General features: G+C 36.4%; 1 protein-coding gene across 1 annotated transcript in view; it reads right to left on the minus strand.

Moving 5' to 3' along the window:
• TINAG (tubulointerstitial nephritis antigen) overlaps positions 1–17,911 on the minus strand; it is a gene marked incomplete at its 5' end in the record, with an annotated part of 94,831 nt that overhangs the window by 41,106 nt on the left and 35,814 nt on the right. Inside the window, 3 exons of the mRNA XM_082638288.1 lie at positions 10,249–10,294; positions 11,826–12,006; positions 14,310–14,460. Coding sequence (XP_082494414.1) covers positions 10,249–10,294; positions 11,826–12,006; positions 14,310–14,460 — 378 coding nt within the window. The remainder of the gene's footprint in view (positions 1–10,248; positions 10,295–11,825; positions 12,007–14,309; positions 14,461–17,911) is intronic.

Here is a 17,911-nt window from a genome sequence, read left to right on the forward strand (position 1 = left end):
GTCCATTAGTGTAAGTGTGGTGTTAATGTCCCCTACTATTATTGTATTACTGTCAATTTCTTCTTTCACGGTTGTTAGCATTTGCCTTATGTATTGGGGTGCTCCTATGTTGGGTGCATAAATATTTATAGTTGTTATATCTTCTTCTTGGATTGATCCTATGATCATTATGTAGTGTCCCTCCTTATCTCTTGTAACAGTCTTTATTTTAAAGTCTATTTTATCTGATATGAGTGTTGCTACTCCAGCTTTCTTTTGATTTCCATTTGCATGGAATATCTTTTTCCATCCCTTCACGTTCAGTCTGTATATGTCCCTAGGTCTGCAGTAGGTCTCTTGTAGACAGCATATATATGGGTTTTGTTTTTGTATCCCTTCAGCCAATCTGTGTCTTTTAGTTGGGGCATTTAATCCATTTACATTCAAGGTTATTGTCGGTATGTATGCTCCTATTACAATTTTCTTAATTGTTTGGCGTTTGTTTTTGTGGGTCTTTTTCTTCTCTTGTGTTTCCCACTTAGAGAAGTTTCTTTATCATTTGTTGTAAAGCTGGTTTGGTGGTGCTGAATTCTCTTAACTTTTGTTTGTCTGAAAAGATTTGACTTCTCTATCGGATCTGAAGGAGATCCTTGCTGGGTAGAGTAATCTTGGTTGTATATATTTCTCTTTCATCACTTTAAGTATATATTGCCACTCCCTTCTGGCCTGCAGTTTCCACTGAAAAATCAGCTGTTATCCTTATGGGGATTCCTTTGTATGTTATTTTTTGTTTTTCCCTTGCTGCTTTTAATATTTTTTCTTGGAATTTAATTTTTGCTAGTTTGATTAATGTGTGTCTTTTTGTGTTTTTCCTAGGGTTTATCCTTTATGTAACTCTGTGTGCTTCCTGGACTTGGGTGACTATTTCCTTTCTCATGTTAAGGAAATTTTCCAGTATAATCTCTTCAAATATTTTCTCAGACACTTTCTTTTTCTCATCTTCTTCTGCGACCCCTATAATTCAAATGTCGGTGCATTTAGTGTTGTCCCAGATGTCTCTGATCTTGTCTTCAATTCTTTTCATTCTTTTTTTTTTTTTTTTTTTTTTTTTGCGGTATGCGGGCCTCTCACTGTTGTGGCCTCTCCCATTGCGGAGCACAGGCTCGGGACACGCAGGCTCAGCGGCCATGGCTCACAGGCCCAGCCACTCCGTGACATGTGGTATCTTCCCGGACTGGGACACGAACCCATGTCCCCCACATTGGCAGGTGGACTCTCAACCTCTGCACCAACAGGGAAACCATCTTTTCATTCTTTTTACTTTATTCTGCTCCTTGGCAGTTATTTCCACCATTTTGTCTTCCAGCTCACTTATTTGTTCTTCTGCCTACATTATTCTGTTATTGATTCCTTCTGGTGTATTCTTCATTTCAGTTATTGTGTTGTTCACCTCTGTTTGTTTGTTCTTTAGGTCTTCTAGATCTTTGTTAAGCATTTCTTGTATTTTCTCAATCCATGCTTCCATTCTATTTCTGAGATTCTGGATCATCTTTACTATCATTACTTTGAATTCTTTTTCAGGTAAATTGCCTATTTCCCTTCATTTACATGGTCTTATAGATTTTTACCTTGCTCCTTCATCTGTGACATAGTTTTTTGCTGTCTATTTTTTTTTTTTTTTTTTAATGAGTGGGATTGTGTTCCTGTCTTACTGGCTGTTTGATCTGAAGCTTCCAGCACTGGAGTTTCTAGGCTGTTGGGTAGAGCTGGGTCTTGGTGCTGAGATGAGGTACTCTGTGAGACCTCTCTCCAATGAATATTCCCTGGGGTCGGAGGTTCTAGTTAGTCCAGTGGTTCAGACTTGGAGCTCCCACCACAGGAGCTTCTCCCCAACCACAGGCTCGCAAATCAAGATCCTTCAAGTTGTGTGGTGCGGAAAAAAAAAAAAGAGAGAGAGAGAGAGAGAGAGAAAATAACAAAGTAAAAAATAAAATTACACTCGGAAACAACAGATATGTTTGAAAGACTGTAAAATAAGAATATAGATGAATCAATAACTGGAAGTTACATCAGTATCACAATAGTGAAAAAGCAGAGGAGGGAATGGAAAAACAAAAACAAGTGTGGGGAGAAAGGCCTTGGCTGTGGAGAGCGTGGCCTAAGCAAGGGTGAGGTTTGGGTATTGGGCGGGGCCAATGCTCAGGACCCACAGGGCTGGAAAAGGCCCTAGGGGCTGTAGGGGGTGGGACTTAAGTTCAAGGAACAAAATGGGCCCAGGCATGCCACCCAGCCCAGTCTCAGAGGGAGGGGACCTGACCTGGGAGGCTAACAGGCTTCCTGGGCTCAAGAGGGCAGGGCAAATGCCCTCCTCTCCTCTCCTGCTCCTCTGATCTGGGGTCTGGGAGGGCCCCTCCTGCCTGCCTCTCCTGATCTCCCCAGCCGCCCTCCTATGCCCCCAGGACCAATGCATCTGGTGAGGGGAGGGTGGGGGAAAGGGGGTTTCGAGGGCAGGGGACTGGGCAGGGAGCTCAGCAGGCTCTCCATGCCCGAGTGGGCCAGGCAATTGCCCTCTGCTTCTCCTGCAGGGCCTCTCTCACCAGTCTCTCCTGATCTCCCCAGCCTCCCTCCTAAGCCCCCAGGACCCAAGAGGCTTTGATGGGGCTTTGGATGGGCAGGGGTGGGGAGCGGCTTCAGAACTCAGCAGGCTTCACTGCCCAAGTGGGCCAGGTGATCGCCCTCAGCTCCTCTCCCGCTCTTCCTGGAGAATCCGTCCCACCTGCTTCTCCTGATCTCCCTGGCCTCAGGTATGCTGATCTTGCCTGGCCTCTACTTCTCCTACACCTATTGTCCCCCTACATCCTACTGGTTCATTGTGGAGTTCCTCCCATCTCCCTGGAGGTCAGAGTCTCTGACCAGTGACCAGCAGACTAGTTGTAAGGAGACACTAGTTGTGAGGAGACACTAACTCTGCATCTTCCCACACCACCACATTGACTCCTCACCCCACCATCATTTTTTTCCCTCTTGCACACATTTTATTTTTTATTTTATTTTATTTTATTTTTAATTTTTGAATTTTACTTGATTTATTTTTTTATACAGCAGGTTCTTATTAGTCATCAATTTTATACACATCAGTGTATACATCTCAATCCCAATCGCCCAATTCATCACACACACCTCACCCTCTACTACTTTCTTCCTTGGTGTCCATACATTTGTTCTCTACATCTCTGTCTCAATTTCTGCCCTGCAAACCAGTTCATCTGTAGAATTATTCTAAGTTTCACATATATGCATTAATATACAATACTTGTTTTTCTCTTTCTGACATACTTCATTCTGTATGACAGACTCCAGATCCATCCACGTCTAAACAAATGACCCAATTTTGTTCCTTTTTATGGCTGAGTAATATTCCATTCTATATAGTTACAACATCTTCTTTATCCATTCATGTGTCAATGGGCATTTAGGTTGCTTCCATGACCTGGCTATTGTAAATAGTGCTGCAATGAACATTGGGATGCATATGTCTTTTTGAACTATGGTTTTCTCTGGGTGCTGGGTCATATGGTAATTCTATTTTTAGTTATTTAAGGAACCTCCATACTGTTCTGCATAGTGGCTGTATCAATTTACATTCCCACCAACAGTACAAGAGGGTTCCTTTTTCTCCACACCCTCTCCAGCATTTGTTGTTTGTAGATTTTCTGATGATGCCCTTTCTAACTGGTGTGAGGTGAGACCTCATTGTGATTTTGATTTGCATTTCTCTAATAATTAGTGATGTTGAGCAGCTTTTCATGTGCTTCTGGGTCATCTGTATGTCTTCTTTGGAGAAAATGTCTCTTTAGGTCTTCGGCCCATTTTTGGATTAGGTTGTTTGTTTTTTTAATATTGAGCTGCATGTGCTATTTATATATTTTGGATATTAATCCTTTGTCGATTGATTCATTTGCAAATATTCTCTCCCATTCTGAGGGTTGTCTTTTCATTTTGTTTATGGTTTCCTTTGTTGTGCAAAATCTTTGAAGTTTCATTAGGTCCCATTTGTTTATTTTTGTTTTTATTTCCATTACTCTAGGAGGTGGATCAAAAAATATCTTACTGTGACTTATGTCAAAGAGTGTTCTTCCTATGTTTTCCTCTAAGAGTTTTATAGTGTCTCGTCTTACATTTGTCTTGAATCCATTTTGAGTTTATTTTTGTGTATGGTGTTAAGGAGTGTTCTAATTTCATTCTTTTACATGTAGCTGTCCAGTTTTCCCAGCACCACTTATTGAAGAGACTGTCCTTTCTCCATTGTATATCTTTGTCTCCTTTGTAATAGATTAGTTGACCTTGGTGTATGGGTTTATCTCTGGTCTTTTTATCCTGTTCCATTGATCTATGTTCTGTTTTTGTGCCAGTACCATATTGTCTTGATTACTGTAGCTTTGTACTATAGTCTGAAGTCAGGGAGTCTGATTCTTCCAGCTCTGCTTTTTTCCCTCAAGACTGCATTGGCTATCTGGGGTCTTTTGTGTCTCCATACAAATTTTAAATTTTCTGTTCTAGTTCTGTAAAAAATGCCATTGGTAATTTGATAGGGATTGCATTGAATCTGTAGATTGCTTTGGGTAGTAGATTCATTTTCACAATATTCACTCTTCCAAACCAAGAACATCATATATCTCTCCATCTGCTGGTATCATCTTTAAATTCTTTAGGCAGTGTCTTATAGTTTTCTGCATACAGGTAGTTTGTCTCCCTAGGTGGTTTATTCCTATGTATTTTATTCTTTTGTTGCAATGGTAAATGGGAGTGTTCCTTAATTTCTCTTTCAGATTTTTCATCATTAGTATATAGGATTGCAAGAGATTTCTGTGCATTAATTTTGTATCCTGCAACTACCAAATTCATTGATTAGCTCTAGTAGTTTTCTGGTGGCATCTTTAGGACTCTCTATGTATACTACCATGTCATCTGCAAATGGTGACACTTTACTTCTTCTTTTCCAATTTGTATTCTTTTCAGTTCTTTTTCTTCTCTGATTGCCATGGCTAGGACTTCCAAATCTATGTTATATAATAGTGGTGACAGTGGACATCCTTGTCTTGTTGCTGATCTTAGAGGAAACGCTTTCAATTTTTCACTATTGAGAATGATGCTTTCTGTGAGTTAGTCTCATATGGACTTTATTATATTGAGGTAGGTGTCCTCTATGCCCACTTTCTAGAGAGTTTTTATCATAAATGTTGTTGAACTTTGTCAAAAGCTTTTTCTGCATCTACTGAGATGATCATATGGTTTTTATTCTTCAATTTGTTAATATGCATATCACATTGATTGATTTGCGTATATTGAAGAATCCTTGCCTCCCTGGGATAAATCCCACTTGATCATGGTGTATGATCCTTTTAATATGTTGTTGGATTCTGTTTGCAAGTATTTTGTTGAAGATTTTTGCATCTATATTCATCAGTGACATTGGTCTTCAATTTTCTTTTTTTATAGTATCTTTGTCTGGTTTTGGTATCAGGGTGATGGCGACCTCATAGAATAAGTTTGTGAGTGTTCCTTCATCTGCAATTTTTTGGAAGAGTTTTAGGAGGTGTTACCTCTTCTCTAAATGTTTGATAGAATTCGCCTGTGAAGTCATCTGGTCCTGGACTTTTGTTTGTTGGAAGATTTTTAATCATTGCTTCAATTTCATTACTTGTGATTGGTCTGTTCATATTTTCTATTTCTTCCTGATTCAGTCTTCGAAGTTTATACCGTTCTAGAATTTGTCCATTTCTTCCTGGTTGTCCATTTTATTGGCATAGAGTTGCTTGTAGTAGTCTCTTAGAATGCTTTGTATTTCTGCGGTGTCTGTTGTAACTTCTCCTTTTCCATTTCTAATTTTATTGATTTGAAACCTCTCCCTCTTTTTCTTTGTTGCACTTCCCAGAATTGGGTGGCTCTTTTCTTTCCCATGTTAGGGAAATTTTAAACTATAATCTCTTCAAATATTTTCTCAGGTGCTTTCTATCTCTCCTCTTTCTGGGACCCTTATAATGCCAATGTTTTTGCATTTAATGTTGTCTCAGAGGTCTCTTAAGCTGTCTTCATTTCTTTTCATTCTTTTTTCTTTATTCTGTTCCACAGCAGTGAATTCCACCATTCTGTCTTCCAGGTCACTTATCCGTTCTTCTGCCTCAGTTATTCTCCCATTGATTCCTTCTAGTGTATTTTTCATTTCATTTATTGTATTGTCCATCTTTGTTTGTTTGTTCTTTAATTCTTTTAGATCTTTGTTTAACATTTCTTGCATCTTCTCCATCTTTGCCTCTATTCTTTTTCTGAGGTCCTGGATCAGCTTCACTATCATTATTCTGAGTGCTTTTTCTGGAAGATTGCTTCTCTCCACTTCATTTAGTTGTTTTCTAGGGTTTTATCTTGTTTCTTCATCTGGTACATAGCCCTCTGCCTTTACATCTTGTCTGTCTTTCTTTGAATGTGGTTTTTGCTCCACAGGCTGCAGAATTGTAGTTTTTCTTGCTTCTGCTGTCTGCCCTCTGTTGGATGAGGTTATCTAAGAGGCTTGTGCATGTTTCCTGATGGGAGGGACTGGTGGTGGGTAGAGCTGGCTGTTTCTCTGTTGGGCAGAGCTTAGTAAAACCTTAATCCACTTGACTGCTGATGGGTGGGGATGGTTTCCCTCCCTGTTGGTTCTTTGGCTTGAGGCAACCCAATACTGAAGCCTACCCGGGCTCTTTTGTGGTGCTAATGGCAGACTCTGTGAGGGCTCATGCCAAGGACTACCTCCCAGAACTTCTGCTGCCATTGTCCTTGCCCTCACTGTTGTGACAGAGCCACCCCCGCCTCTGCAGGAGACCCTCCAACACTAGCAGGTAGTTCTGGTTCAGTCTCCCTTGGGGACACTGCCCTTTCCCCTTGGTCCCAATGCACATACTACTTTATGTGTGTCCTCCAAGAGTAGAGTCTCTGTTTCCCCCAGTCCTGTCAAAGTCCTGCAATCAAATCCCGCTAGGCTTCAAAGTCTGATTCTCTAGGAATTCCTCCTCCTGTTTCTGGACCCCCAGGTTGGGAAGCCTGATGTGGGGCTCAAAACCTTCACTCCAGTGGGTTCACTTCTGTAGTATAAGTGTTCTCCACTTTGTGAGTCACCCACCCAGCAGTTATGGGATTTGATTTTATTGTGATTGCACCCCTCCTATCATCTCATTGTGTCTTCTTCTTTGTCTTTGGATGTGGGGTATATCTTTTTTGGTGAGTTCCAGTGTCTTCCTGTTGATGATTGTTCAGGAGTTAGTTGTGATTCTGGTGTTCTCACAAGAGGGAGTGAGAGCACGTCCTTCTACTCTGCCATCTTGAACCACCCACAATCTATTTTTAATTGACAGAAGCACAATTACCCGGAACTGAGACCTTGTAGGAAGCCCACTACACTTGATTGATGATCACTATTTCTTGGGTTTCTTGGGCTTCTCCACAAATCTCTTTAAATTCAAATTAAGCTAACAGCAAAGGGTGAACCTAGCAAACAGGGTTTAAAGTAATTGTCCTTCATCCTTGGAAGACAATACAAAACTTTCCTTGGTGAGTTTGAATAAAAAGCAAACCCTTGGCAAAAGAATACTCTGACAAGATTGCATCCCTCCAGCTCTGAAGAACAAAGCCAATATTGTATTGTTTAGAAAGGAAGAGCTTATACTTTATAAAACTCTCCTTCTTACCCTCACCTAGATTATTTCTTTTCTGTATTGTGTGCTGTTTTATTGAAGATCTTGGGCAATTCAGGGTGAACACTTTAAACTTCTCCTTTCGAAGACCTGAATTGAAAATATTTTTAGTTGGGCTAGTTAAGTATACCTTGACAACTGTGCACAATGTTTGTCTTAGTTTGATGCGCCTTTTAAATAAAATAAGAAACAATTTTTGATAGATCCTAAAATGAAGCTTCTCTTCCAAAGTCAAATATTACTTTGATTCCACTTTTTATTTCATTTTTTAATGTTTCATGCCTTTTCTGTTGCTGTCTAAATATTCTCAAAAGAGGTTAACTCTTCTTTATTTACTTTAAAACACCTTCCCATAGGATTTCAAGAATTTATATAACTGTATGCTATGCAGATCTTTTCTTTTTTTCTCTTTCCAACACATAAACTTATTTTTAATTCTATAGATTTCAGAAGAAGGCACATGGTATTATTTATTCAGAATTCTATTGCCTTCTACATTATTTTGTACCAAGCAGGAGAAAGCCCTGTACATTAGCCCAGGCAACAATATGTAGACAACCATGTTGCATTGACAGCAAGATGAGGCAACCTGCAGTTATAAAAGTGTGAAATATTGCTAGTGGTTTTCTCTTCCATAGAATCATTGACTCGATTAGCTTTTCTCAATTCTAAGCACTGTGAATAAAATATACTCTTCAATGCAGAAAAATACCACTGTCAATGAAAGAAACATGAGTGAGACACCATGACTATTAACTTGAAGATGGATCCTTCCTTGAGTTTCTGACACCAAAATAGACTTGATGAACCCATCAACATATAAGTACATAAACTACTGTAGTGCAATTATACTTCTGGAGAATAGCAGCAAACTTATTACACAGAATTATGACACAGGTGAGGGTAAGATGGTGAGCTCTATCTCATGCTTCTGGCTCAGGCTGGCAGGAGGAAGGTTCTCAACAAACATTTGTTACATAGATGTTGAATAATTTGAATTTCAACATTATTATTTACAAATTTTATTTCTTTATTTTTGATTCATTATGTAAAATTCATGAACACTTATATATTTGACCATAAAATAAACCTAAGGTGTTCTCAATTTTAAACCATATGATGCAAGTTTCTTTTGACTGATTAAAAGAAAGAGAGAGAGAGAAACTTGAAACAGTAATATAACGATTGTAGATTCAGAGAGCTTTAAATAACTTGACCAAAGTCATTTAAGTTGCAAACATCAAAACTGGAATTTCAAATTCAGCCTTGACTTCAAATGCCTGTGTTCCTTTAAATTTGTCACACAAACTCTACTTAATGAAGCATATATTTAAATAACACATGAATTCCCCTTCTATTTTACCAGCCTTCAAAAATTACACAACTGTAAGGAGGAAAAAAATTTCTCTTTGTTTCAGTTTTTGTGTATTGTCCCAGGATTTTAAAAGCTAAATTCAGGGCATGATTAGAGTAAGCTTTGGTTTCCCAATAAATGTTAAGTGATGATAAAAATCAATAAAAATCCTTCCAGCACAGTTTTAAAATCTGTGGTTCCTGCAAATGTTGAACCAATACTAATTAGGCCAGCATTCAGAAAAACAAAAATACACTCTGGCCAATAGTTCCTTGGGTATATATCAGATGTTTTCAATTTAATTTTGTTATGTTTAACCAAATTCTTTAATTTATTTATTTATCAATTCCACTGCATTGAGACTATATTATGGGCCTTTCAGTATTCACACCCTGAATTTCTATTTTAGGTCTCACCGGTTTTGTTTTTCCAAGCATTTCAAGGCAATGTTTAGCATAGAAAATATACATTGTGAACCTATTTTTATTCATGCCTTTGGTGCATAACCAAATCAAATAGGTAAGCAGAGGAACTATGTATCAGAAATAATATCTTCATATCAAAATCAATGGACAGAAAGTCAGTATATTATTTTCTTATTTACTGTTAGTATACTATACATAACACATTTACAAAATTGATCAAAATGGAATGCATGTTATAAAACACAAAAATTATACTGGCTTATTTGATTTATTTTGAGTTTATAGAAAAAGTAAAGTGTCCACTTTGTTTCTACTGTTAAACCTTGATTTTTTTTTCAATCCATTACCTAATCCATTTAAACAGAAGTGAGAAAATTTCTAACACTATGTATGAGTCCTAAATATAAGTAAACAATTAACTGAACTCTATCAGTTAGTATTTCCTGTTCAAATGTCTTTTGGATCCATGATCACTTTGGATACACTTAGCAGACTTTCATCCAATGTGTCATTAACATTTGTTTAAGAATTCAGTGTATGAATGAGTCTATCTTCTTCAAATAAAAGGTCAGCTAATTAGGTTATTAGGTGAGTGTATCTCCTATACTTACCTTGGTCTTACAACCACTGAATCCTTAAGAAAAATCTAAAAGTAAAAAATTTCTATCATTTATTAAGCTGTTTATACAGGAGCTAATATGTAATAATGTTGTTTATTAGAGGAATAAATAAGACACAATCATATTTCATCCAAGCTTACCTTGAACTGGTCCATTTTGCATGATTTCTTTCATTATCTCAGTTTCCTGGAAGGAAAAATATCAGTGAGCACCATTTCTGTTATCAGAGCACACTAAACCTATTGTTTGGTGTGTAATGTTAGGTGCTGTACAATCAGTTTAGGAATTATGCAACCCAGTGTGCCTTGACCACTTGCAATTTACTCTTAATCATCTTTTGAAATACTCACATGTGAATTTCCACATTGATGAAGTTGCTAAAGACAAGACACACACACGTTTCATTGACTCTTACCACTGACAATAATTTTGGAATGAAGAAAAATACAAAGATTTTTATGGTCACAAAGGAAAAATAATTCAGTTAAAACTCTGTTTTATCAGTAGAGATTAGTATCATCCCCATTCTTAGGATCACAAAAGCGATCCCAGAAGATTGTTTAGTGAGGTTCCTCAGTTTTAGCATACAAATATTTCTCTGTTGTTGTCCCCTGTGTAATGCAACCCTTAGGAAAGAGGCAGGTCATTCATTCATTTATTCATATAAATGTGAATATATTGATCAGAGTAAAGACAAGAAACTAGGACAGAAACAAATACTGACCTTGCATCTGTCCTGAAGATATTTGCATTTTGGTGGAATAGACAGGCACTAACAAAACTAAATGCATAATGAGATACTAAGTTTTATTACAGAGACAAGCACAAAGTGCCATGGATGCAAACAAGAAAGGGACATTTGTTCAGCCTAGGAGTCAAGAAAAAACTTCTCAAAGAAGATGAAGTTTTGACCTATTTCCTTGACATGGAAGTAGGTGGGATAACCATTTGGGTGAGAGGAATCATCACCTGGCTAAGTAGAGAAGCATGAAGGTCATGGTGCATCTGGGAAGCAGACAGCAGGTCAACTTATCAGGAGCTTTATGGGCAGGTGGGGTGTCGGGTTAGAACATGGTCGGAAATGAATCTGTGAAAGCAGTAGGTCAGAACCAAATCATGAAGCCCTGTATGTCATGGTAAGAATGCCAAACTGTATTCTATAGGTATCTGGAAACCATTGAAGTTTCAAATATTCTGAAAATGAGAATGTCTGGGTGACACTGATACAATGGAGTACAATTTTCCTAGGCTTTTAACATGACAAACTGAAATCCAAGAGAATCTTTTATCCATTATGACTGAGTCCATTTCAATTATTCTGTGGAGTAAGACAAAGGATTGATAAAATGAGCTACTATCACAAAAAAGTCAGTGAAAAGGGTTTTGCTGTAGCTTTTATCTCTCAAGTATTTATATATATATGTATATATATACATATATATATGTATATATATACATATATATATGTATATAATTATAAAACTCTATTTCCATGGGCATTTTTGAATTTAAGGCAATTATTTGGACTGTTAATATTACAAAGATCAAAAATTATACCCAAATTGGAGGTCTTTAATAGACATCTTAAGAATATCAATAATTATACCTGAAAGCATAGCATTATTTTAGAATATACTAGTTTTTAAATAGTTTTAATAACAGTAGTATATATTTTTGAGAAAGTTAACCCTTTCTAATTCTTGCAATTCAGACTTACATTGGAAGAGACCCTGTATGGAGGAGAACATTGGTAGATCCTATTGGATTTCTCAATGCTGTTGGGACAGGGCTTGGTGGCATGTCGCTTTCCCCGCCCATCAGACCTACTTGTCATGGCACAGCCATTATTGGTAGCATTTTGATCCTTGAAAAGTGGATAGCATGCATGGGATACCAGTCTGTGAGGAATAAGCAAAGACGTAAAATTACTACTTAGGAAAATGCCATAATTACCTATCTATATGAAATTTTACTGAATAAAATATTTGTAAATTATTTTGGCTATGTACATGTAAGTTTAATGACATTGAACATAGTCGTTCAATCATATTAACTATTCCCCCATTCCTATTTCTTCATTATAATTTTTTTTCATGGAAAGGCATTTTATTTTAAATATAGCAGTGTGTACATGTCAATCCCAAACTCCCAATCTATCCCTCCCCTGTACCCCTTTCCCCCGGTAACCATAAGTTCCTTCTCTAAATCTGCTTCTGTTTTATAAATAAGTTCATTTATATCATTTTTTTAATATTTTAAAATCTTGCTCAAATCCATTCTAATAAATAAATTTATCTACTGAATAGAATTTTCCAAAGATGAAAATTGTTCATCAATTAAGTCTGTGGTAATATTAATAGAGGAAGGACTCCTTAAGTCTGCATCTATAATTATAATGTAGAAGAGCCAAATTTAATGTGAAAGAGAATGAACTTTATCATACTCAGATGGAATATTCTGATAAATTATGTAAGTTTTAGAATTAAGGTGGTTTTTTTTGCATTTTTATTAAGTTATAGATACCTTCTCATAAGACTTCAATTATTATGTGTCTGTAGTTCATGATACTTTGGAAGGAATTGTATATACTAATATAGTATTAAGTTAATAAGGTAGAAAGTTATCAGATATATACATTATACAAACAATAAAATAATTTTGATTTCTGATTTTGAAATTGAACATTGAAAAGTACAAATTATTTGGATCCAAATCTAACATAATTCATTGAATATAGAAGCAGGTAGTAAGGAAAATAAAACAACAGAATTGATTTTATGGATAGTCAATGTTGAGCTGGCCATGGAATTATCTGGTAGAATTGCCTCAAGAAAGTTCAATAGTGTTCAACAAAGTAAGAGAATCTGAGCAAAGGAGCATGATGAAAACAAAGCCATTTCCAAAAAAGGTTTCAACTTGGGGATAATAAGGACTATGGATTGAAGTGTGTCAGCCCAAATTCATGTGTTGAAGCCCTAAGCCATGTGATGGTATCAGGAGACGGGGGTCTTAGGGAGAAAATTAGCTTTAAATGAAGTCATGAGGATGGGGCCCTCATGCTGGGATCAGTGCCCTTATAACAGGAAAAGACAGTGCCCTTATAACAGGAAAAGACACTAGAGCTCTCTCTCTGCCAGGTGAGGACACAACGAGAAGACAAGCCAGGAGGAGGGTTCTCAACAGGAACTGAACTGACTAACACCCCAGTCTTGGACTTCTCAGTCTCCAGAACTGTGGGAAACAAATGCCTGTTGTTCAGGTCACACAGTCTATGACATTTTGTTATGTTAACCTGAGCAGACTAATAGAATAAGATTTCATTGACTCTCATGTTAAGTTATATTTTTAAGCTCCTAAAAGGCTTTAATTTTTATTATAGTACAAAATAGAGGCCAACCAAGCACTACTACACCAGGAAGGTATTAGCCCAAGTTGTCCATTCTAAGCACCATCTTATTAGGCAAAACATAAGAAAAAAAATTTTAAGAACTTTATATAAAATTCCTAAAACCCACTCTCTCATAGCACCTAACTTCTCTGTAGCAGACCCAGATCACTCAGTGGAGGAGGAAAGAACACAGGGGCAGCACATACGTCTACTACTAGTTATCAGCTGCAGTTTCCTTAGACAGATAACTCAGCTTTTAAGTAGACTAGTTCTTATAGGTGACACGAGGATGCTGTGTGGGTATCAGATTACATGAGCATAAAGAAATGCAACCTGACTCTTCTCATCAGATGGGATGGATGGTGACAATGATGTTCATGAGTTGTGGCAACTATACAGGACGTTTTTATGTTATTCCTCTGATTTTTAACCTAATTTTTACCTGGGATTATCTATTCATCTACCTGGGGATCTAAAGTCCTCAAGAGAGGTATCAACAATATCAACTACTCTCCTCCCTCCGTGGTGACTCAGTAGAACCATCTGGGTCAGAGCCACAAGAAGACAATGCTTACTTGACTCTTCATTAATTTAGCTAGAAATATATACATTCTTCAAACAATTGTTTCCAATAGCTTATAATCTCAATAGATACCAAATATAGCATATATTTAAATATAATCCATGTGTTTATATAGATGTAGCATATATATTTGTAAATTTTTTGGAAAACTCTTAATATATATGTTTTCTTATTCTAACCTAAGCCACACACTTAAGAATCCTAGGGACGTGTGTTGGGCAGCTATTTACCCACGTTTTCTCAGGTACCACCAAGCCCTATCGATGTTTCCACTGTTGCATCCATGGTGGTTCTTGGCACAGCAAGACATCAAATTCTGAGGGGATAAGTTGGCTGTGTATTGACCTTTGGACTGAATCGCTATGCGGTCAGCTGCTACACCTGTTTCAAAGAGAATATTGATTAATAGTCAAGGGACACATGGTATTGCCAAGAATTTACATAGCGCTTTTTGTTTGAATCTTAAACTAGTCTTGGAAACTTAATGTAACTAAAAATCAAGGCCAAATGTGATGAATATATCTGTGTATTCCAACAAATTCAACTGTGTCATCATTCCAGTTACAGTTTTTGTCCAGTTTTGGCATTGTTTCATTGTCTTACCAACTTCAAAGACTTCTCTAGTTCTTTGTTCCTTTCATGTTCTATATACTTCTGAATTTTTCATTAAGAAATTTGCCAAGTGAAACTCCTTGAGGACAAGAGCCATATCTTACATTTATGTCTCCTGTACCTAAAAGAGTGTTATGTATATATAATCATGGCTTAAAATATATTTTTGAAGTGAATATAACTAAACTCAGGAAATCAGAAAAACTGATCATAGAAATATTAATTGGAAATTCATCCATGTTAATCTGATGTATTGGAATAAATTAAATCTTTGGTTTTTAAACTAATTGAGACTAACATGAATCTACATTATAAACTATCAAAAAGCTACAAAGCACATTTTTATGCTTACAATTTTCTTGAACATTATGATCCTAATCTTATCTTAGTGGACGTGGAATTCACCTTGTTTTATATATATATACATATATATATGTATATATATACCTTTTGTGATTGAACCTTCTATTTGTTTACATAATTCCCTAGCATGGTTGTTGTTAATCAGTTTGTTACTTTCCCCAACACACGTTTGTTGACCACCTACTAGGTGACAGGCACAGGACTAAGCAGTAGAAATTGCAACAATGAACAAAAACCAAGAGTCATCATACTGTCCTCATAGAATAATAGACTAGGGAAACTAACCAACCAATAGCAGAAAACTACTATGTGAGCATTTTGATCATGCTACCATGATAATATGTGTGTTGAGATCACAAGAAAATTGGAGTCAGTGATATTCTGGTACAGATATTTTGTTGTTGTTGGGGACCTGATATAGTCTTGTTCTTAATTTCTTACTTTTGATGAAAGGCAACAAAGTCATAACCTTCCTTCTATCTATGCACTTTTCTCAGAAGTTATTGTTTTCATTCATCAAAATTATCTGTGTACTGAAACCCCTCAAGATGCTAGTTTAGAATTATTCTAAAATAATTCATTTTAAAATAATTCCTTTTCATATGTATTTCTGCATATACATGGTTTTTATGTAACTACAGCATATGTACAATTCTGTAGTGTAATTGCTGGCACATTTTAGACACTCAGTGTGTGTTGAATCTATATCCTCCTACTTCCTTCTCAATTCCCATCTATTTTGTGCTAGGTACATTTCATAGGAACAAATGCCATTATACCACCATCTCTCTTAGTCTCAAGAAAATAATTCCCTGTTTCATAAAAGAAAATAGAAATTCTTTGATGCTTCAACTTTCAGTACAAGCTTTCAGAATCAAGTATATTTTTTAAATGTTAGTGTAACTATTCTTGGTTCAGAAAAGACTTTCACAAATAATACTGAAGGAGTCAGAAGCCTGGCTTCTGAGATCACTTCCGAGACTTCTTGCCTTTCACTTTAGTCAGGTCACTTCCCCTCTTTGTGCCTCTTTTACAAAACCAAAGGCTTGAAACAGGGGACCTCTAACATCCCTTCCAGCCCCATGAATCTGTAGATTTCAACTAAAGGATGAGGGTTTAAATTCTGATGATCTTCAATACGTTGCTTTTTTACAGACATTTCTGAATCTCAGTGAAGGTTTAATCCAAATTCACTTGAAATACTTGGAAAAGGTCAGAAGATTTAAGAATGACTCAGTTCAGCAAATTGCTTTCCACTCTCTCTCTGAAAACTTTCATTGGGCTTTACCTCTGAGACTCACACTATTATTTTCCCTGCTTATTTTATTCTGTCTCCAAGTTTGCTCTGCAGTATCTATTGCCCTCACCATTTCAAACTCCTTCACCTCTTAACTTCTGATGTCTTGCTTGAATTTTATTTGGCTGCATAACAATATTTTTACATGTGTGTATATTTTTAATTGTATTTATCCCATTTTATAGTTTTTAGCTTCTTTGAAAGACTTTTCTTATTTTAACTACAACTTCCTGACAATTTTCTAGGTCTTTAAGAGACCCTAGAATATTCTCTTCTTTACTTAACACACTAAAAATAAATAAATAAATAGCATCAGCCTGATTTGATGTATTGAATACACAGGATACAAAACTGTGTCATCTGTTAGGTAGAGGGACAAATCCAGACTTAGCCCTGTGCTGAGGTCATCTATGGGGCTATGACCTGGGGATACCAGAGTACACAGGCCAAATCAGCCTAGTAAATTACTTTCAGTATTTTACCACCAATGTCTTTCCTAAGACATGTTCAGAAATACTAGTCTAACTTAAAGTAAAATTCTTATATATCCCCTAGGAGGTGTAATACATTAAGCACATGAACATAAAATGACAAATGATTTATCTGATTAAATCTGTCTCCACCCAACTAGAATAGGGCTCAAAGAGGTCAAGAGAATGTTTATACTGGGGGAGTAGGCATTAGTATAGAGGTAACAGATGGAGATGCTCTAGAGGTGAGTTCAGCCAAATGCATCTTTTCTAGAACGAACTAGCTTATACTATGAAGTGATGATATTTAGACAAAGGATCAGCACTCCTCTGTGCCAAGGACTGCCACCCTTCAGAGCTTATGACTTATTTACTGATGCTTTCAGTACTTAGTCTTAGTCTGTTTTTGAGCACTCTTTTGGAATTATTTTTAAGCCTAGACCACAGTTATATGAAACTGATCTTTGATAGTAGACAATCAATGTCATATTAGGCTTAATTGCTGTAATACAACAAACACGCTTTTGAGGATAATTTGGAGACCAAATCTTGGGATTAACCTTAATATCGATTTACTGGACTTGTGAAAATATATGAAAGTTGCTGCAACAGAGGTATGTATTCCTCACACAGTTGAAGCAACAGCAACCCTACTTTGGAAACTACTCTTATTAGAAGATCAATTATATCACTTTAGAGTCAGAATCTACATAGTTGCTTTTATCTAAAATGAGATAAAACCCATTTAGTCCATTATTATTAGTTCTGAATTCTTACTTTACATCAAATCTACTAGTTTAATAATTAAATATATTCTTGCAGATCTTATCAAGAAAAAAGAATATAAGAATTATATGTCTGTGTGATATGCATATTAAGATTACAGATAGTACTATAGGTAAAGAGGAGCTTTATACTCTTCTTATTATCTGGCCTTAACTCTCAAAGAACAAATAAATTTTGGTAACTTCTTTGTTGCTCTTTTGATCTACTCTCTATTTAAAATTAGATGCTAAAAATAAAGGCCAATTTTCAGAGTAAAAACATTTTTATATCATTTTAAGGCTGCTTTCTCTGGCCAGAGTAAGAT

This window comes from Mesoplodon mirus (assembly GCF_964341445.2).
Source record: "Mesoplodon mirus genome assembly, chromosome: 12".
Taxonomy (NCBI): domain Eukaryota; kingdom Metazoa; phylum Chordata; class Mammalia; order Artiodactyla; family Ziphiidae; genus Mesoplodon; species Mesoplodon mirus.